At 38.6% G+C, this 22,205-nt stretch overlaps 1 protein-coding gene across 1 annotated transcript in view; it reads right to left on the bottom strand.

Annotated features, from left to right (window-relative positions):
• The window catches only part of NHLRC2 (NHL repeat containing 2), a 52,159-nt gene extending 30,320 nt beyond the window's left edge, over nucleotides 1-21,839 (bottom strand). Inside the window, exons 1-3 of the mRNA XM_068961700.1 lie at nucleotides 21,580-21,839; nucleotides 15,190-15,342; nucleotides 1,103-1,558 (exon numbers count right to left, since the gene is read on the bottom strand). Of these exons, the coding sequence (XP_068817801.1) occupies nucleotides 1,103-1,558; nucleotides 15,190-15,342; nucleotides 21,580-21,757 (787 nt within the window). The 5' untranslated portion in view covers nucleotides 21,758-21,839. The remainder of the gene's footprint in view (nucleotides 1-1,102; nucleotides 1,559-15,189; nucleotides 15,343-21,579) is intronic.
• Nucleotides 21,840-22,205: the final 366 nt, after the last annotated feature.

Raw genomic sequence — 22,205 nt, 5'->3', positions numbered from 1 at the left:
TTCACTTTCACCTTTCACTTTTATGCATTGGAGAAGGAAATGGCAACCACTCTAGTGTTCTCTGTTTAACAAAGGAGAATATCCATCTAAACTATTTAAAAAATTTTAGAAGCTATTAAAAAAACTTTTAATCATTTAAATGTAACTTGCTATAACACGTTTTTTTTTTTTAAACACATGTTTTTGAGTCACAATTCTCTGCCTGTTACAAATTAAAATACAAAGTTGCCAAAGCAAAATAAACAACACAGAACACACACATACTCTAACAGAAACAACAAATACCTTCCAGAGCTAAGGGAATATTATCTTGGCATAATAAGAACAGCCCCTTATGTACTAACAGTGCACGTGTGACTAAGTGAAGACTGCAAGGAGATGAATTACTTTTCTCTTTGACTAATATGTTGTTGGATGTCATTTCAGCCTGGAAGGGCAGGATTAACAGTGTACTTAGGAGATTTTATTAATTATGTAAGATGTCAGTAAGAGCCCTTTTTAGATACAGACCAGGGAGATACAGAAGAAAATGACCTATGCCTATATGAGACTTTTATTTTGCCACAACCAAAGGCATTGGATTCAAAAGTATGCTTAAGTTCTTATGGAAGGAGACAAAGGTGTAATGTTATACAAATCCTAGGTTATTTACTTTATAATCTAAGTCTCGAGTTCTTAGGGTATAATCTTGGTCTTAAAAAAGATATGGCTGTATTTTGATGGAAAGGGAAATATAATACTTCCATATAAAATGCCCCAAATCTAAAATGTATACAATATTTTCATAAGATACAATCAAGCGGCAGTTTTTTGAAAAAACAAAATGGGATATACAGATATACTTGAAAATTATACAAAAGATTTCCACCTTTTGATCTTACTGGATTTTCTGCGGGGTAGTTTTGGTTGTTTTTTAGGAAGTGAGAATGCATTAATTCAGATATCCCACATTAATTAACAAAGTAATTTCTGATGAAGTTAACAGTCAATGTACATTGCCCGTCTATAGTTGTTTATAAATTTCCATTTCAATACATCTCTCTGAATAATTTTCACATATGTAATGTAAAATATGTTATATTTCACAATCAGCAGACTTTACCTCCAATGCTGTGCTGAGTTTGTCCATTCATCCAGACGACCAAAATTCTATGGTGTCCAGTGTCTGCGATTACCAATCTGTTAGACACATGGTCCACTGCTATTTTGCCAGGAAACAGCAGTGGTGAAGGTGGCAAGGAGTCTTTATAGAGCTTTATTCCAATTTTATTAGCTCTGATCTGCCCCCTGTCTTTGTAATACTTTAAAGCTATTGAAGTATATAAAAATAAGTTCTCTTTATGTCCTTCTCCAATCAAAGAAAACAACATGTTTCCACGGGGTCCGAGTATGATCAGAGTTGGCCAGCAGGAAACTTCTAGTTCTTGCCAAAGGCTGGCATCTGCGTCATTAACCACAGGGTGGGTGATGTTGTATCGAAGAACAGCACTCCTAAGGTTATCCAGGACTTTTTCATTTGGAAACTTAGCCGAGTGGACACCAACAATCAGAAGACCATCTAAATGCGAAAAATTAAAAGTTAAGTATTAAAATTTGACTATCACCATCCATATATTAGGGTTAGGGTCATAAATAAGTATAAACAGATAAAAAAGAGAAAAGATAGGACTAAATTAGTACCTTCAACTGTACTTAAACTCATGAGTACAAAAATTAACATTTAACTCTAAATTCAATCTTGATAACTACATAAAAACGACATGTGATCAAAATCATGTAGCAACGTTAAGTTTAAAACCCTGTGTCCTTTATCTAGATAAAGCTTTAAAATAATTTATTTTATTAAAAAGACGTTGACATTTTGTAACCTTTTCCAACCGATTTTAAGCTCCTTTAAAATGCACAAAGACTATGATTGCTTTCTGCTGGTATTGATTGTCACATTATCTTCTTAAATTTTTCTCATCTAACTACATCATAGATTGACAGAATGAACAGGAACAAGATGTTTCCATAAGGTCCTTGACTTATTTAAAATTCTTACTGTATAGCGCTTAGAACAGACCATATTATAGACAGCAGAATTGCTGAAAACTAAAAACAACATATTTCTTTTACTTAATCAATACAGCATGTCAAGAAAATAATACAGAAAAAAAAAGTATAAAGTTTTAGGCTAGATTCAGAGAAAAACTCAGTACTGACTACCAAGGTGATAGAGGTAATAATAGCCATGTAAATTAGAATCTCTCAACATATTCATTAAAAACTATACAAACCAGTATGAAGAAAAAATAAAACCACACAAACTGGGAGGTCTAAGTACCAGACAGCCCATCCTTCCATTACAACTAGTAACTCCAAATCAAAACACATACACAAACACGTGCCTGATGACTGAGAATAGTAAACAAAGGCAGGTAGACTGTTAGAGAGGGGTCAGAACTTGGAAAAGCAAATTACAGGAGGGCGAGTTTTCAGCTGTATTTTGTTTCCCCTTTCACAGCTTTGCATTGAGAATGGGCCCCAGTGAGCCCGTGGAACAGCTTCAGAAGGTCTACTGTACATGCAACAGGAATCTTAGAGAGGAGCTAGAGACTGGGGCAGGAAAAATACATAACACCAGAGCTTTCAAAATGTGACTAAAGATATAAATGCACAGAATTCAAGAAGGTCACTATACCGTAAAGAAGGTAAACTAAAAGAAAACCATGCCTACACACATCATTAAGTTCTGAAAACCAAGGATTAAAAAAAACCCACAAACGTCTTGAAAGCAGCGGCAGAGAAAAAGACACAGTGATGAGGGACACCTTGAAGAACCAGGTAGAAGGGCAGTGGGGAGGAGTGGGAAGGCCTGTACACTTAAAACACGCTGTATGCCAAATATGCAGCAATAAAGTCCTTAAAAAAACAGAACAAGCTCCCTGAAGTCACATTCTGGCTTTACTACTCGCTGAGTTACCTCGGGCATGGCACGAAATCTCTCTGTGTATCAGTTTTCTTATTTGTAAAATGGGAAAATGAGAGTCAATTGCCTCACAGGTCAGCTTTGAGGATATAAAGACAATCTGTATAAGACATTTAGCATAGTACCTAGTACACTGTAACACTGTAAAACCTCAACAAATGTGCACTATTATTATTTTTTTAAGTTATAAGTACAAAGATAACCAATAAAAGAGAACTATAACATTTTCTATGTATCAAAAGAAATTAGTAATGTAAAATAGAAAAAAAGCATATGTTGAGAAACAACAAATAAAAAACCTAATATACAAAATAACACATAACTATACATATAATACTTAAAAATAAATGTGAATGGGTTTAATTCATCTATTAAAAAGATTTGGACACATTCTGTACATCAGAGACACACTGAAAACAAAGTGAACCAGAAAAGCAAAAAATAAAGATATGGGAAAACATATGTGGGCAAATGAAAGGATAGGAACAGAAGAGTGTAATTCTGGTAATTAGGATATATCCTGGGAGAAGGCAATGGCAACCCACTCCAGTGTTCTTGCCTAGAGAATCCCGTGGACAGAGGAGCCTGGTGGGCTGCTGTCCATGGGGTCACACAGAGTCGGACACGACTGAAGCACCTTAGCATGCATACACGCATTGGAGAAAGAAATGGCCACCCACTCCAGTGTTCTTGCCTGGAAAATCCCAGGGACAGAGAAGCCTGGTGGGCTGCTGTCTATGGGGTCGCACAGAGTCGGACACGACTAAAACGACTTAGCAGCATCAGTAGGATATCTCTGAAAAGGTAGATGTCAATCCTCACAGCATTAAACAAAGGAAGAAATTTTTTCACGTGAAAAGCATTTACAACAAAGATAAAACAACTAGGAAGACCCCCAAGCAATGAAGGAAGCAACTTGATAAAGCAGAGACACTCCGATAATAAACACTTTCCTCTCCAGTGTACATGGGATATTTATAAATACTGATCACAAAGAAAGGATTATAAAGGTTACGTTCTAAACCACAATACAGTAAAACTGGTATTATTAACAAAAAAATTGTTTTTTGTTTCACAAAAACTCCACTCTTCTGGCATGTTTCTCCTTTACTCCTACACCAATGCCACTTACAACACTGCCGACACCAGATGGGTGGGTGTTTCCCCCACACTAGGCAACGGTTTGCGACAACTTTTGGGTGTTCTCAATTCTAACACAGGGACAGTCACTCACAAGCCTGCCCTCCCACTTCTGATGACAACAGCAAGTCATAGGTCCCCAAGCTACCCACACTTCTGTTCAACTTGGCTACAAATCAGATTTCCATGACCCTTCCCTTGGATTAGATTATTTGCTACAATAAGGGAATCCAGAGAAACACTTATGCTTTACTGGTTTATTGTACAAGAGTATGATAAAACATACAGCCAAACATCCGGATGGAGGAGTGAACACAAGGCGAGGTATGTGGGAAGGGGTATAGAGCGTCCACGTGCGCTCCCAGCCTGCCACTACCCCAGCTCCTCCTGTGTTCACCAACTTAAGTTCTTTGAGCTCTATACCCTTGGAAATTTTAAAAAGGCTTCATCACAGAGGCATGGTCCATCATTAGCTCCATTTCCAGCCTCTTCCCCTCTCTGGAGAAGAGGGATGGGAGGTGGGGTGGTAGGGGCCTGAACTAATCAAGCTTCTAATCATGGCCAGGAAAAGAAAATAAATCAAAAGAAAGTAAGTAATAAAGACAAACAAGAAATTCAGGAGACACAAAATTTTTTTTTAATTCAGCATTCACTCCTGACAAAAAAATATAAAAAACTGAAAAACAGAAAATAGGAACTGATGGGTATTTTCTTTCAGTAGGAAAGTTAACCTTAATCACATTTATTGATGTGGTTTGTTGATCAAACCTTTTGTATTTCTCTATACTGTAATTACTGTATATTGTGTTACAGTGTGTTTTCTCTATTTGGTGTGCCCATTTTTCCTTCTTTTTTAAGATTTTTTGGGGGATTTTAGGAAGGTCTGTATTTTTGTTCCAGTGGCTATTTTCTATTAATATTTTTTTATCATATTATAAAAGTATTTATTAATTCCCATTTTTATAATCTTTTCTGATCTGGTCTATCATCTTTAAATGGTATCTTTTAACTGATTACCTATACAATTATCAATAGTCTGTTTCCCCACTTTCCCTTTTATTTCCATTTTTCTTTTGTTGCATTCTTTCTAATTCTGTCAGAACATATGATTTTATATTATTCTTCATCTCTTGGGTTGTATTCTGCTGATTTAGCTGGGTTGGAACTCTTCCAGCAGTCATATTCCCTGTCTAGTTCTGGCTTATCCTGGACCACGAGATATTGTGTGAGAGAACTGGAAGGTGTAAAAGGCAGCAGCAGCCCGATCCTCTCGGTGGGAAGGCTGGGGCAGGGCACCGGGCACCAGGGCACCAGTGTACACACTCTCCTCCTCTGCGGGCTCACCCGGAGGGCTGTGGGGGAGCGGCGGGGCGCCCGGCAGCTGCACCAGCTTTGGCCAGATCTCCTCCCTCGGCGTGTCCAACTCCTGGGCCAGGTTAAGCTGTTAGCTCCGTGATGAAGTGAACAAACATATTCTGCTGGTCAACTCATTACTTACACTGGACGCTTACATGGGCTGCAGCTCATCCTTAAGGGGATTCCAGTTCAGGCATGTAGGTTGTAGTTTGCCCTTCTCCCCTCCTTCATATCCATCTTTCCTTTTCAACTGCCTGACCTCCCGACTTCGGGTAGAGCCATCAGACATACAGGCAACAGCTACAGGTAGACTAACTTATCAGCACAAAATGTATCCACAAGATTATTCACTGTTTGTGACTGCTAAATATTAGAAACAATGTATCAGCCTGGTGCTGCAGTCCCTGAGGTTGCAAGGAATCAGACACAACTTAGCCAGTGAACAACAACAAGGGTCACTACACAGGACAGGAGAGTAGCTGAATAAATTATGGCACGTGCGCGTGCGCACACACACACACACACACACGCACACACACACACACACACGCATAAACTACTACGCAGCTATTAAAAATAACCGGGAAGTTTTCTATAAATTTATATGGAGTGACTGCCAGGAAAACTTACATGATAAAAAGTAAAGTGCACAAAAATGTCAATGGTATGTCACTTAAAATAATATAAAATATTAAAAAAAGAAATTTAAAAAAGAAAAAGAACAGGACAAAAAGAATGAGAAGGTAAGAATAAGAAGAGATGGGTGGATGGAACTATATTTTCTGTGTGGTTCTGACTTTCAGATCAAGTTATAATTCTTCACGAAATAGTGAAAGTGTTAGTCACTCAGTTGTGTCCAACTCTTTGTGACTCCATGGACTGTAGCCTCCCAGGCTGCTCTGTCCATGGGGTTCTCCAAGCAAGAATACTGGAGAGGGCAGCCATTCCCTTTTCCAAGGAATCTTCCTGACTTGGGGCTCCTGCATTGCAGGCAGATTCTTTACTGTCTAAGCCACCAGGGAAGCCCATAGTTTTGCATACTTAAAACCAAACAATATCAAACAAAAATGGGGGAAGGGGGGCTAAAAATACAAATAAAAACAAATGAATCTAGCTGTACTTCAAATTAATAACATAATCTCATGGGGGTGGGGAGTGGGAGGAACTAATTTAAATAATTTTAAAATTTAGTTGAGAGGGACTGGAAGCAAAGACACCCCAGTAGCAACAAGCACATCTAGTGTCCAGATCTTATTTTCTCAAAATCATTCTCAATATTCAATACTAAAAGGAATCAGAGGCTCCTTGGAAAAATGGCTGATTCAGAGACAGGGCTGGGAAAGTACAAGACAAACCTGGAAATATTTTGTTATTGACAAGAAGTGCTCAGAGAATGATTAAGGACAAAAGGACACAGGTGATAGAATAGCTTGAAGGTGATCCTATTAGTCAAATAGGAAAACTGTGAAAATCAAAATAATGACAGTGATGCTTTATAAAAACAAATAAGAATTCATGAGCTGAGTCCAAATATATTATATATCATATATATATTACATGAGATGGTTAGATGGCATCACCGACTCCAAGGACCTAAGTTTGAACAAGCTCAAGGAGAGGGTGAAGGACAGGGAAGCCTGGCATGCTGTAATCCATGGGGTCGCAAAGAGTCGGACACGACTGAGCAACTGAAATGATATTATATTACTTCAAAAAATGTATTTTTTTTTCTTCTGGTCAATATACCCCAATACTTCTTCAAAAAAGTGATGAGTCAGGGTGAGATTCGAAAGACGAGAAGATGTTAACTGTGTTAAGAGAGCAATGAAGGAGATTCCAGGGAGAAAAAGTAACGCACACGAAAGACCCTGAAGGTCAGTGACTAAACACACGGAACAAAGGGGCGCACTGGACAAAATGAGAATAAACCTACAGACAGGGACATTCTCGTGAGTCGTATTAACGACTGAGATCTTCATTCTTAAAAACAACGGAAGTCAGATGAAGAAAGAAGTGCAAGTCTCAAAGGTACTCCAAACTTGTCCTTCCTACGGCATTTCCTGTCACAGAACGGCACCACCATCTGTCCAATCATACAAGCCAGAAAACTACCTAGGATACCTCGGGCATGACCAACCAGCCCTCTATCATCACCCAACGGTGATCCACGATTTTATTACCTAAAACCGACTTCAAGCTATCATCATGTCTCAGGGGGAACACAACAGCCTTGTCACAGGTTCACTCTTCTCCACTAATTAACAGTTACCCGCCCAGGAGAGGAATGGATATTCACAAAACACAAATCTGATCACATCACCCTCTGGCAGAAAACCCTCCATGGGCGTTCCATTGTTCTACACACAAAAACCACATGTCTTGTCCTCAGCATGTTTCTTCCACATCCACCTCTCCCTCCCTCAGTGCTGTAGCAACCAGGACTTTCTTCTGCACCTCAAGAATATCATTCATTATTTCTCTTACTTTAAAGCTTTGCTACAGAGCGTCTCTACGTCTGGAATGCTCTTACCTAGTAAAGTCATACCTGTCTTTCCGATCTCAAGCTCCATTTTTTCTCTTGGCTTTCTTGTTTTCATGAGGTACATGTGTCCTTTTGAATTACAGCTTTCTCAGGGTATGTGCCCAGCAGTGGGACTGCTAGGTCATATGGTAGTTCTATTTTTAGTTTTTTAAGGAATCTCCATACTATACATAGCTAGTAAGATAGACAGATAGCAGGGATCTAGTAGCTAGATATCTAGCTACTATAGATAGCACAGAAGCTCATCTGGGTATTCTATGATGACCTAGATGGGTGGGCTTGGTAGTCCGGGAAAGGAGATCCAAGACAGAGGGGATATATGGTTGATTCACTTCACTGTACAGAAGAAACTAACAACACATTGTAAAGCAAATATACTCCAATAAAAAAGGAAAAACTTTCTATTCTTCCAGATTACTGTAATTTCCTTCTTAGCACTAATGAGAAATTATAAAAATATTTATGTAGTTATTTAACTTTTCTCCTTGTTAGACTATAATTCCTATTAATTATTTAGGGACCATACACTGTTTTATTATTTACCAACACAGTGCCTAGTACAAAGTAGGTAATGAATGGACAGGGTATAAATGCTAAAGAAACTTTTTTGTGTGCAATAAGCCATATTATATTGACAAAAGAGGATATCTATATTGATCTATATACAAGAACAACTGCCAAATAACTGCTTCTAATTTTTTTCAGTGTCAACAACCCTGAAGTACATATACAGAGATTTTTCTTAAAATATTTCGCTTGTTCTGTTAATCACACACAAAAAATAAAACAGGACATAAAAGACCCTTCCCTTTTGGATTTTTTGCCATCACATGGATCAAAACTACTGCATTTAAAATAAAATATGGAAGGAAGAAAAGGAAGAGAGGGAAAAGGAAGAAAGTGAGAAGAGAGGGAGAGGAAGAAGAAAGGGAAAAAAGGAAGGTGAAACCAAATAGAGAGTAACAGCTTCTAAAATGTTAGAAATAAAGTTAAGTTTTTAACTCATCATTGACTGGAGGATTTTCGTAGAAGCAGTCAATAATGTGTTAAGACTTTAAAAAAACTTTTAAGGTCTTATTTTTGTGAAATGTACAGACATATAGATTACAATTATATATAGCAGTATATATATTATATATTTATAATGTGTGTGTGTTCAGTTACTCAGCTACGTCTGACTCTGCAACCGCATGAACTGTATTCCACAAGGCTCCTCCGTCCATGGAATTTTCCAGGCAAGAATACTGGAGTGGGTTGCCATTTCCTATTCCAGGGGATCTTCCTGCCCCAGGGATCAAACCCGTATCACTTGTGCCTCCTGTATTGGTGGGCAGATTCTTTATCACTGCACTGAAAAGCCTCATATATTATGTATATATAGTATACAGCAGACAGTAAAGTTTGATCACAGGCAGTATAATAACTTAGTTCAATGCAAAAACTAAAAATAATGGGGAGTTTTACTGTTACAAAAACTGTAAACTGACACATCTTGAGATCTAGGCAAGAAAGGATCCTATGGAGCAGGAAATAGCAACCCACTCCAGTATTCTTGCCTGGGAAATTCCACGGAGAGGAGCCTGGCAGGCTGTAGTCCACGGGGCCGCAAAGAGTCGGACACAACTTAGCGACTGAGAATGGATACTCAAGAAAGGATGAAGGCAGACAAGGGAGGTTAGAAGACCCTGAGGGAAAGCAAGAAAGGTGTGGAGAGAGAGGATTTTAGGTTTTATACCAAGAGCACTGAAAACATGAGGTAAAAACAAAATCACAATCACTGAATACTAAATTAAAGCAGAGGCCAGAAGCAAATTTGAATGTTTTTTAAATTTCAAAAACTGACATGTCCCTGTGTCCACATTAAACACTCTGAAAGTTTACCATAAATTGGCCAACATTTTCATCATACTTTAGGAACAAAGAATAATAAACATACGGGCTGCTGCAAAAAGAAAATATGAAGTGCGTACAAAAAGAGAGTTAGCACAGCAGGCCCCACTGCTGTTCTCTCAAAGGTCTGCTTACAGGGCTGGTCCTTGCCGGGATTTGGGGAGTGCTCCCATCATTCCCAGAACTGATAAGAGTGGCACACAAGACCTAAACTGTTTGTACAAACACTATGGTTTATGGTGAACACTTGCTTTCCTTCTGGGAGTCTGGAATTTTGGTACATGGCGCCAGGCAGAAGATGCCTCTGTGGCCAGCCCCCAACAAAAAACCTCGGGTGCTGTCTCTAATGACCTTCCCTGGTTGGCAACATCTCAAACGTATCCTAACAACTCCTTGCTGGGGGAATTAAGCGCACCTTATGTGATTCCATCAAGAGGCGACTCTGGAAACTTGCTCCTGGTCTCCCCTGGACTCAGCCGCATGTGTCTTCTCCCTTGGCTGATTTTGCTTTGTATTCTTTTATTGTAAAAAACTGTAGCCACGAGGAGTACAACTCCATGCTGAGTCCTATGAGTCCTCCTAAAGAATTGACCTGGGGGTGGTTTTGGGAACCCTGACAGAGTAAACTCATCAAATAATGACTCATTAAAAGTTTCATTTCCCAAAGAAGACATACAGATGGCTACTCTGTTCTTGTTGTTTTCCAGTATTTGGTAGTATTCCAACCGACTCCTTGTGACCTCATGGACTGCAGCACGCCAGACTCCCCCGTCCTTCACCATCTCCTGGAGTTTGCTCAGACTCATGTCCATTGAGTCGGTGATGCCATCCATCTCATCCCCTGACACCCTCTTCTCCTCCTGTCTTCAATATTCTCCCCACGCCCAGGATCAGGGTCTTTTCTAATGAGTCAGCTTTTCACATCAGGTGGCCAAAGTATTGGTGCTTCAGCATCAGTCCTTCCAATGAATATTCAGGATTGATTTCCTTTAGGAGTGACTGGTTTGATCTCCTTGCAGTCCAAAGGACTCTCAAGATGGCTAACAGGCACATGAAAAGATGCTCAGCATTGCTCATTATTAGAGAAATGCATATCAAAACTATAATGAAGTATCACTTCACACCGGTCAGAATAGCCATCATCAAAAAGTCTACAAACAATAAATGCTGGAGGCAGTGTGGAGAAAAGGGAACCCTCTTGCACTGTTGGTAGGAAAGAAAACTGATACAGCCACAGTGGAGAACAGTATGGAGATTCCTTTAAAAACTAGGAATAAAACTACCATATAACCCAGCAATCCCACTACTGGGCATATACCCTGAGGGAACTTAATTGAAAATGACACATGTACCCCAATGTTCACTGCAACACTATTTACAATGCTAGGACATGAAAGCAACCTAGCTGTTGATTGACAAATGAATGGATAAACAGGTTGTGTTACATACACACAGTGGAATATTACTCAGCTATAAAAAGGAATGCATTTGAGTCGGTTCTAATGAGGTGGACGGACCTAGAGCCTATTATACAAAATGAAGTCAGAAAGAAAAAAGCAAATCTTGTATATTAACACATATACATGGAATCTAGAATGATGGTACTGATGAAGCTATCTGCAGGCCAACAATGGAGATGCAGATATAGAGAACAGACTTATGGACATAGTCGGGGAAGGAGAGGGTGGGATGAATGGAGAGAGCAGCATGGAGATATACATATTACCATATGTAAAACAGGCAGGCATTGGGGATTCGTTCTATGACTCGGAGCTCAAACTGGTGCTCTGTGACAACCTAGAGGGGTGGGGTAGGAGGTGGGAGGGAGGTTTAACAGGGAGGTTTAACGTATGTATAACTATGGCTGATTCATGTTGATATATGGCAAAAACCAACACAATATTGTAAAGCAATTATCCTTCAACTAAAAATAAATTTTTTTAAAGTTTACTTTCACTGTAAAATCAGAAGTATATACTTCTAATGTTTAAAAAGTATGAAACAGAAAAATAGCATATACTACATAATAAGAATACCAGTGGTTACTCAGAAGTATTATGGAATTTAGATTTTTAGAGTCTGATTTAACTATATATTAACATTCACCTAGTAAGCACATTTAAAAGTATGCCAAATTTTCCTACCAGATGTTTTCTTATAAAATCAGTGCTTTTCCTTAGATAGCCACTGTGCTAAATTTGTGTGTTATGTAAAAATATACTATTAACATATCCAGTATAAAGAGGTTAAAAAAAAACTAGAAACCCTCAAGGAGAAAAGGGAAAAAAACCAGAGGTACCTGTCAATGTAATACAAATATATGCTAACTCATTACGAATTAATAACAAGCTCAGGGCCCAGCTACATTCTTAAAAACTGTTTGAACATCAGAACCATTCACTACTATTAAGTATCTTTACTTTTGCTTTAGATCGTTGACATTTATAATTTCTTGTATGCTACTGTGAAAGTGATACTGGTCACCATTACAAACCTGATTCTAAAAGTTGTTTTAAAGAGGAAGGAGACTAAGTATTAAATTGGCCCTCTTTCAGAGTGTTTTTAAATTAAAATCCACTTACTTACTCAGCTGAGCATTTCTGGCTTACTGATAAACAAACTCAAATTCCATGAAATAAAAACAGGCTACTGAAAGCCTCTTCAAGGACATAAATAACATGGCTGCAGATACATTCATAAATATATCAGATAGTACTGAGATAAGACACAGCAGCGTGATTAATTAGGAGACTAGAATTAACATCTACACACTAATATACATAAAATAAATAACAAGAACCTACTATAAAACACAGTAAATTCTACTCAATATTCTGTAGTAACAATCTATATGAGAAAGGAATCTGAAAAAGGATATATATACACATATGTGTGTGTGTACAGCTGATTCACTTTGCTGTACCTGAAACTAACACAACGTTGTAAATCAACTATATTCCAATAAAAAAATTTTTTTAAACTCTTAGCAGCAAGAAAGCAAATTAATTTAGTGCCAGCTTATTGAACTTTCAAATGATAATTCTGATTATGCCTGCTTTTGTGAATATGAACTGAACTTATCTTCTAAGCAATATAAAATTCTACGTTACCAGAATTTTAATACAGTAGCATATTACTGAAGTATTATTTCTTTGAAATTACAATGTTGAAACCAGTTACAAAGTATTTTACTTTTCAGAAGTGTATTTATATGTAAAAATTATTATTATTTTTTGTCACAATGTGTTTTAAAATATTTTCAGTAAACTGGTAAAGAGATTATAAGGATCCATTCTAAGAAGCCTCAGAATTTGCTTCAGATAAAGGTTAAACAACTGAGTTAACCTAGGAGTTTATTAGCAGTGATATGAAGCAGGAAATGGTTAACTTTGGGATTTTTAACCCAGTCTGTAAATACCATCCTGAAACACAAATCATATTGTCATTCTCCTATTATGTAAATAAAACAACCTCAAACGTCTCTGTATTTTCAATGGATGAAAAAGCGTATTAACTTAACTATTAAGAAGGTTATACAAAGCTCTTCATAGTGAGTCTGAACCTAATCTACCTTCCTCTCCTTTCACTTTTCCAAGGAGCCCCTACAGTCTTGCCACAGTAAACTATTTTTCACTCCCCAAATCTACTCCTTCCATTTGGTATCTAAAAGAGATGAAAATGTTTGCAATTTCCTAGGAGGATTGTAAGTAAAGCGTTTCATGGACATTTCTAATCTTTGACTATATGAATAGAGTATCACTGTTTAATTGTTTTATTGTAAAATTTCCTAATTTGAGTAAATGGATCAGGGGAATTAATTGCCTCTTATATTAGCTATAAATCTAACTTAAATTTAATTTTTAAGATGCTTAATCTTTTTCTTTTAAAATTTTTATAAAAGCATTTTATATACAGGTAACCATATGGCAAAAATTCAAACAGAAATATTAAATGTAATCCAAGTCTTCCTCCTTCAACTTTAGTCCTTCTTTGCTTCCTTGCTTGTTTACCTGTTACTTCCTCAGCCAGGAGTGTCCCTCCTGCCCCACTGTCATTTTCAGCTACACTTCTGCTCATTTTCAAGTTTCAACCTAATTGTCTCCTCTGAGAAACATCTTCCAAAGCTTTTAGGCAAAGTGAGTCACTCCTTTCCCCACTGCTTTAATTCAACTTTGTTATATATTTCCTTAGCAGTTGGAGTATCCTGCACATAATACATACTCAATAAATGCATTTATTACATGGACCTGAACAAGACACACAAGCATCTAAAACCTAGGAGACAATGAAATACTCTTATTTCTTAAATATGGATGAATTTTTAAAAACATGATTTAATTACTGGGAATATGTGAGTTTTTGATAAATCTCATTAACAGGCATTTCCAATATAGTCTATTCCAAATTAAAAATATCGGAAGTTTCACTTGCACTGAAGATTTTATTCAACATTTCCTTTTTTTTTACAACTAAGTTTCAAGATACCCTTCATTTTTGTACATGCATACTCTATTCTCATTTTTACTCTCACAAGATCAGTGACCACTTTTTAGTCACTGCAGAGAGGACAGCTTCAATTAATTTAAGCCTAATCAAATGGAGCCTTTATTTCATTTACTGCACATGTTCTCTTTTTATAGAAAGAAGTAAACAAGAAACAAAATCTGAAAAATGTCAAAGTTTTACAGAAAATACTAAGCATAATCTCTTGTTAAAATTTCAAAATTTGTAATACCATAAAAAAGGATTTCCTAGTGTGTGCTGGAAAGCCTTAACCTTTATAAATAAATAAAGCAGGGTCAAAGAAAAAGTATCTGTTATAATACTCTGCCTTCTAAAATATTAGTAGTAGTTTTAGGTCATTTGAAATTAAAAGAAGCCTAGTTATATTTCCTAAAAAGAACTTTAAACCTTTTTATCATAGTGAGAAGAGTATAAAATTAGTCATGCATTTTATTTTCTCTTTTTCTCATGGAACAAATTTAGGTAAGTCCAGATGTACAAAATGACGTTTTTAAAATACTTGATAATGAAAAAAGTAAACTATATCCTTATTTTTAAAGAAAAATCATATACTAAATGCTGGTTCTTTAGCAAGGCAAACCATTATCACTAAGCTTAACTCTTCACAAAAAGGTACATGGAGTTCTTAATTCACAGATTAGAAATTACTTTCAGAATCACTGCAGTCTTGCCAAGTGTTCATTCTCCTATGAGCAAAATGAGTCAGCCACTCTCCAATGACTATGCCAGGACAATCTGTCAGAAACCAATTAAAAAGAGCAGATACCTTTATCAGAGTATGTGTGTTCTAATGCATGAAGATCAGGCAACAGGTGAATACAGTTTATGCAGCAGTAGGTGAAGAAATCAAGGACGACCACTTTTCCACATAGATCCTTATAGACAGAAATAGGTTCTTCCGTATTCAGCCATTCTAATCCTGAAATTTACACAAAATAAATAATGATTAAAGGAAACAGTGAAGATAATTTATCTAAAACTTTCCATTAAAATGTGAATCATTAAGAAAAGATGGGGGGACAGGAAGGGAGGGGGGAGTTAATACATAGATAGCTACTATTACGAGGCAGTCTGCAAATATAGTTAAGAAAAAGCTACTAAATTCTCTCAGAAATAGCACATTAGTCTGTGTGTGAAAGGAAGATCAACATATTTGGGTAAAATATAGGGAGAAAGAATCACTATTAAAAGGACTTAAGTACATGATTAGGTACAAATGAGCTATTGAAAATGAAAATCAACCTTAAGAATAGAATAAATATAAAAAAGGAACAGTGTTAAACTTTAAGGGTAAACATGCTGTTGTGAAGTCCTTCAGTCATGTCCAACTCCTTGCGACCCCACGGACTGTAGTACATCAGGCTTCCCTGTCCTTCACCATCTCCCAGAGTTTGCTCAAACTCGTGTCTATTGAGTCGTTGATGCCATCCAAAAGTCTCGTCCTTTGTCGTACCCTTCTCCTCCTGCCTTCTCTCTCTCCTAACATCAGTGTCTTTTCCAATGAGTCGGCTCTTCGCATCAGGTGACTAAAGTATTGGAGCTTCAGCTTTAGCATCAGTCCTTCCAATGAATATTCAGGGTTGATTTCCTTTAGGATCAACTGGTTTGATCTCCTTGTTGTCCAGGGACTCTCAAGAGTCTTCTCCAACACCACAGTTCAAAAGCATCAATCCTTAGGCACTCACCCTTCTTTATGCTTCAGCTATCATATCTGTACATGACTACTGGAAAAACCATAGTTTTGACTATATGGACCTTTGTTAGCAAAGGATAAACATAAAATACCTAAGCCAATTTCATAAGAGAAAGAGCTAAAATGCTCTGGATTCAAATGAGACCTTAAATACAAAATATTTTAAATGAAAAGCTAAGCAAAACACAGTTAAAGATTTAATGAAAGCAATATTAATATCAATGAAGAGCATGTTCCCTTCTCTCCAAAGAAAAGAAAAATAAAATCTCATTAATCTGTGCTTTCATAAATCAGAATTTATAATTACTAGACCATGATTTACAACTTTAACTACACACTATGAAGAAAAATTTTGTCAAACAAAAGTAGATTAGAAGTCCAGCATCTCTGTTACCAATTTAAGAAACAAAGATAATGAGTTTGTTGCTAAAAAAAAAAAGAGTTTGTTGCTTATAAGTAAATAAATGTACCTACTAAAACCATTAATTATACCTTGAAGCTTGGAAATAAATAATTTATAGAAACTGAAAACCAAAGTTGGGTGGAACAAGTGAATAATAACAGTTAACAACTAATAACGGCAACTGGAGTTACTCAAAACAAAATTAAAAAAAAAAAAAGCAAATCAAACTAGTATTTCTGTCAACAGTCCAACCTAGTGAGGTTTTGGTTTCCCTGGTGGCTCAGACAGTAAATAATCTGCCTGCAACGTAGGAGACCTGCGTTTGATTCCTGGGTTGGGAAGATCCCCTGGAGGAGGGCATGACAACCCACTCTAATATTCTTGTCTGGAGAATCCCCATGGACAGAGAAGCCTGGTGGGCTACAGTCTACAGGGTCACAAAGAACACGACTGAAAGACTAAGCACAACAGTGAGGTTTCCGAGTACAGTAAGGTCTTAATTATCCACTTTAATAAAGTGTTAATTATATACCTGATTATATATCAAATTATATATCAAATAACCATATAAAACATCAAACTAATTAATGTGTATTTCATAGTCCCTAATTTTAAAATATTTATGAGTCTCAAATATATTTTTTATAAATAATCAGTGATTTAGATTAGGGAAGTAGGGAAAGTATTATTATATATGTCAGTTATTGTGCTAGGTGCTTAGCAGACTTAATAATAATGCATTTTATAATAAAAATAACAATGAATACAATTTTAAAAGCTGCTAACATTTACTGAGCTCTCATATGAAGCAAGAACTTTAGCTATATTACTTCCAAGCTGCATAATAAAACTGAAAAGTAAATACTGGTTCCATTTTATAAGTGAGGAAAGTAAGGCTTGGAGAAGTTAAGTAACTTGCTCAAGATCATATAACTAACAAATGGAAAAACTGGGATTTAATTCCAGGTCTGTCTGAATCCTTCATTTATATCATGCTGCTTCCCATAAAACATGTTTCTTTTCAGAAATGAACAAAGCAAAGTGTTTTTGAGAGAGTTATGACTTCTTCATTACCATAATTGATAAACCAAGAAAAAACTCATATCCGGTAATCTGTCCTCAGTAATTATGTTAAAAACAAAGACTGAGTATTTTGTTATTATATTATGTATGAGTCATGGAGATCAAATCTCATGGTAATAAAATACACTCACTGTAAATACCAACAAGAAAATAAAAGCACTGGGCAAAAGCCTAGCTGCTGGCATGCTGGTTTATGACAGTGTACTATATATAGCTGATTTTGGTACTAACAATTTGGTGATGTCTATGCATACAGTCATGTCTTGTGTTGTTGGAAAAAGGTGTTTGCTATGATTCCTGTGTTCTCTTGACAAAAGTTTGTTAGCTTTTGCCCTAATTCATTTTGTATTCCAAAGCCAAACTTATCTGTTACTCCAGGTATCTCTTGACTTCCTACTTTTGCGTTTCAATCCCTTACGATGAAAAAGACATCTTTTTAAAATTTTATTTCTAGGTCTTGTGGGTCTTCATAGAATCGGTCAACTTCATCTTCTTTGGCATAAGTGTTTAGGGCCTAGACATGTATTACTGTGATGTTGAATGGCTTGCCTTGGAAACAAGCCAGTATCATTCTGTCATTTTTGAGACTGCACTCAAGTACTGCATTTCGGACTCTTGTTGACTATGAGGGCTACCCCATTTCTTCTAAGAGCTTCTTGCCCACAGTGGCAGATGTAATGGTCATCTGAATTAAATCCACCCATTCCGGTCCATTTTAGTTCACTGATTCCTAAAATGTTGATGTTCATTCACTCTTGCCATCTCCTGGAGTTTGCCCACTTCCAATTTACCTTGATTCATGGGCCTAACATTCCAGGTTCCTATGCAATATTGTTCTTTACAGCACCGGACTTTACTTCCACCACCAGACAAGTCCACAACTGAGTGCTGTTTTCACTTTGGCTCAGCGGCTTTATTCTTTCTGGAACTATTAGTAATTGCCCTCTGCTATTTCCTAGTAGCATAGTGGACACCTTCTGACGGGGGTTGCAGGGGGGGAGGGGGGGCCGGTGTCATCTTCCAGTGTCAAATCTTTTTGCTTTTTCATACTGTTCATGTTCATTGGGAAAACCACGATGATGTGGTCACTCACCTAGAGCCAGACATCTTGGAGTGTGAAGTCAAGTGGGCCTTAGGAAGTATTACTACAAACAAAGCTAGCGGAGGTGATAGAATTCCAGCTGAGCCACTTAAAATTCTAGAAGATGATGCTATTAAAGTGCTGTACTCAATACGTCAGCAAATTTGGAAACTCAGTAGTGGCCACAGGACTGGAAAAGAACAGTTTTCATTCCAACTCCAAAGAAGAGCAGTGGTAAAGAATGTTCAAACTACCATACAATTGTACATGAACCAAGAACTTCCACATGTACAAACACAGTTAGAAAAGGCAGAGGAACCAGAGATCAAATTGCTAACATTTGTTGGATTGTAGAGAAAGCAAGGGAATTCCAGAAAAACATGTACTTCTGCTTCGTTGACTATGTGAAAGTCTTTGATTTTGTGGATCAAAACAAACTGTGGAAAATTCTTAAACAGACGGGAATACTAGACCACCTTACCTGTCTCCTGAGAAACCTGTATGTAGGTCAAGAAGCAACAGTTAGAACCTCATATGGAACAACTGATGGGTTCAAAATTGGGAAAAGAGCATGACAAGACTGTATACTTTCATCCTGTTTACGTATCTTATATGCAGAGTACATCTTTTCAAATGCTGGGCTGGATGAAGCACAAGCTGGAATCAAGACTGCTCAGAGAAGTACCAACAACCTCAGATATGCAGGTGATACCACTCTAAAGGCAGAAAATGAAGAGGAATTAAAGAGTCTCTTGATGAGGGTGAAAAAGTTGGCCTAAAACTCAACATTCAGAAAACTAACATCATGGCATCCAGGCCCATCACTTTATGGCAAATAGAAGGGGGGAAAGTGGAAGCAGTGACAGATTTTCTTTTCCTGGGCTCCAAAATCACTGCGGAGAGTGACTGAAGCCATGAAATTTAAAGATGCAGGCTCCCTGGAAGGAATGCTATGACAAACCTAGACAGTGTATTAAAAGCAAAGACATCACTTTGCCAACAAAGGTCTGTACAGACAAAGCTATGGTTTTTCCAGTACTCAAGTATGGATGTGAGAGCTGAACCATAAAGAAGACTGAGAGAATTGATGCTTCAGAACTGTGGTGCTGTAGAAGACTCTTTTTTTTTTTAATTTTTATTTTTACTTTATTTTGCTTTACAATACTGTATTGGTTTTGCCATACATTGACATGAATCAGCCATGGGTGTACATGAGTTCCCAATCCTGAACCTCCGTCCCACCTCCCACCCCATATCATCTCTCTGGATCATCCCCGTGCACCAGCCCCAAGCATCCTGTATCCTGTATCGAACATAGAGACCCTTGGACTGCAAAGAGATCAAACCAGTCAGTCCTAAAGGAAATCAACCATGAATATTCATTGGGAGGACTGATACTGAAACTGAAGCTCCAATACTTTGGCCATCTGATGCGAAAAGCTGACTCGTTACAAAAGACCCTGATGCTGGCAAAGACTGAAGGCAAAAGGAGAAGCAGGTGGTAGAAGATGAGATGGTTAGATAGCATCACCAACTCAACAGATATGAGTCTGAGCAAACTCAGGAGATAGTGAAGGACAGGGAAGCCTGGCATGCTGCAGTTCATAGGGTCGCAAAGAGTTGGACAAGAATTAGCAACCAAAGAACAACAACATGTATATAAACTTTTAAAGTTTCTTGGATAGGATAAGCACTAATGCACCCAATTCTTTAGACAGAATTCTACAATAATTCAAGTCCAGTATAGGATTAATAACAGAAAAAAATAAGCACTTCTGAAGGCCAGAGCAAAAGGCTTGGAAAGACACGAGGCTGTCATCAGGCGCAGGGTTCCAACAGACCTCCCATGAGACACTGAACCCTGCCACAGCCAACCAATTAACTATACATGTGGTTTCAGTGTCATGCCAGGAGACACGCCAACACCACCAGGCAAAACAATGCCAGGCCCAACCAAAGAAGGTAACGTTCAGTTCGTTTATCATAGCAAGATGAGCTTCACAAATAGCACTGCTGGGAATATCAGTTCTCTCATGCTCCAAACATTGACAGCAACAGGATTCAAACCTGGAGATGGGCCATAATTGAGTCAGTTAAAATGACAAATTTCACAACTTTGAAAGGAGTGTGGCCCAGTTAAGAAACCGGCCTGATGTGGGAGGCAGTGTCTGTATAATCCAACTTCAGCATTTCTTAGTTGCCAGGCCCTAGGCAAACGACTCTGTTCCCGTGCCTCAGTTTCCCAACTGTAAAACAGAGCTGACAAGACCACCTTGGGATTCTCTGGTGGCTCAGAATTCGCCTGCAATGCAGGAGACCTGTGTTCGATCCCTGTGTTGGGACGATCCCCTGGAGGAGGGCATGACAGCCCACTCCAGTATTCTTGCCTGGAGAATCCCCATGGACAGAGGAGCCCGGCAGGCTGCAGTCCATGAGGCTGCAGAGTTGGACATGGCAGAGCGACTAAGCACCCACGCAGTAAGACCACCTCGGTGGTTTGCCAAGATTAAATTACAAATACTTTGTGTTTAGGACTCTGTGTGGCCCACAAGTGATCCGTAACCGTTAGCCTGGATGATGCACAAAGATGATGATGATGATGGGCAACCAGACTAAGAGGACAGGGTGGCGTGGACACTGGAATCACTGCCAACGGGGGCCACGAAACTTTAGAGTTAACCCAAGGCCCGGGCAGAGCCGGAGGATAGAGACGAAGGTGCAGGTTCCCGTCCTCCACAAACCCTCGTTCGCTGCCGCCTGGGGACAGAGCCGGCTGGGCGAGGCGTCTCTCCGCGGCTCGGCTGTACAGCCGCCTCGCCCACCGCTTTAGGGGAGGGCGCGGTCCGCGAGAAAGGGGAGGTTCCGGAGGGGTCCCACCCCGAAGCCAGCCCCTCACCTTCCGGAAACTCCGGCACCGACAAGTCCTGCTCCCAGCCGTCCACCTTCTGCAGATACTGGTAGACCAGGCCGTCCTTCTCCTCCTGGGTCACGGCGTCGAGCAGGGCGTACTCCAGCGAGGTCTGAGCCGGGAGCAGGCCCGAGAGGTTGCAGCTCCGGGCTCCGGGCGCCGCCATGTTCTCTCCGGATGGTCCAGGGGCCGCCCAGCCCGCGGGACGGTCTCGTGTGGAGAGAGAGGAAGCGCTTTATTGTTCTTTGGTTTCCAAACCGCACATTCGCCTCCCTTTCCACCAGCCCCACTCCACGCTAACGGCACTTTGTTCAAAGGCTAAAGTGTAAATCGGCGCAATTCCCAGGCACGTAACTAAACTACCTTCCCAAGCTACCCCGCCCCTCCTAAGTCTTCTCGCCCCAGGGGAGCCTGGACATTCGGAACGCCAGATTCAACAAGGAAAAGGCCCCTGGGCCGGCGTTCTAGAAGCTCCAAGAGAACAATTCCCGCCCTTCAGTTTGGAAATTAGCAGGTTTTAGAACTAAAATAAAATAAATCTGTAGAACTTAAAGGGCCCAAACTTTTTTTTTTTTCTTTTCAAAGTTCCCCGTTTTAGACCGGGAACAGCCGAT

This window comes from Capricornis sumatraensis, chromosome 23 (genome assembly GCF_032405125.1).
Source record: "Capricornis sumatraensis isolate serow.1 chromosome 23, serow.2, whole genome shotgun sequence".
NCBI classification, from domain to species: domain Eukaryota; kingdom Metazoa; phylum Chordata; class Mammalia; order Artiodactyla; family Bovidae; genus Capricornis; species Capricornis sumatraensis.
Note: the sequence above shows the minus strand (reverse complement) of the source record. Positions and strands in the feature narration are given on the sequence as shown.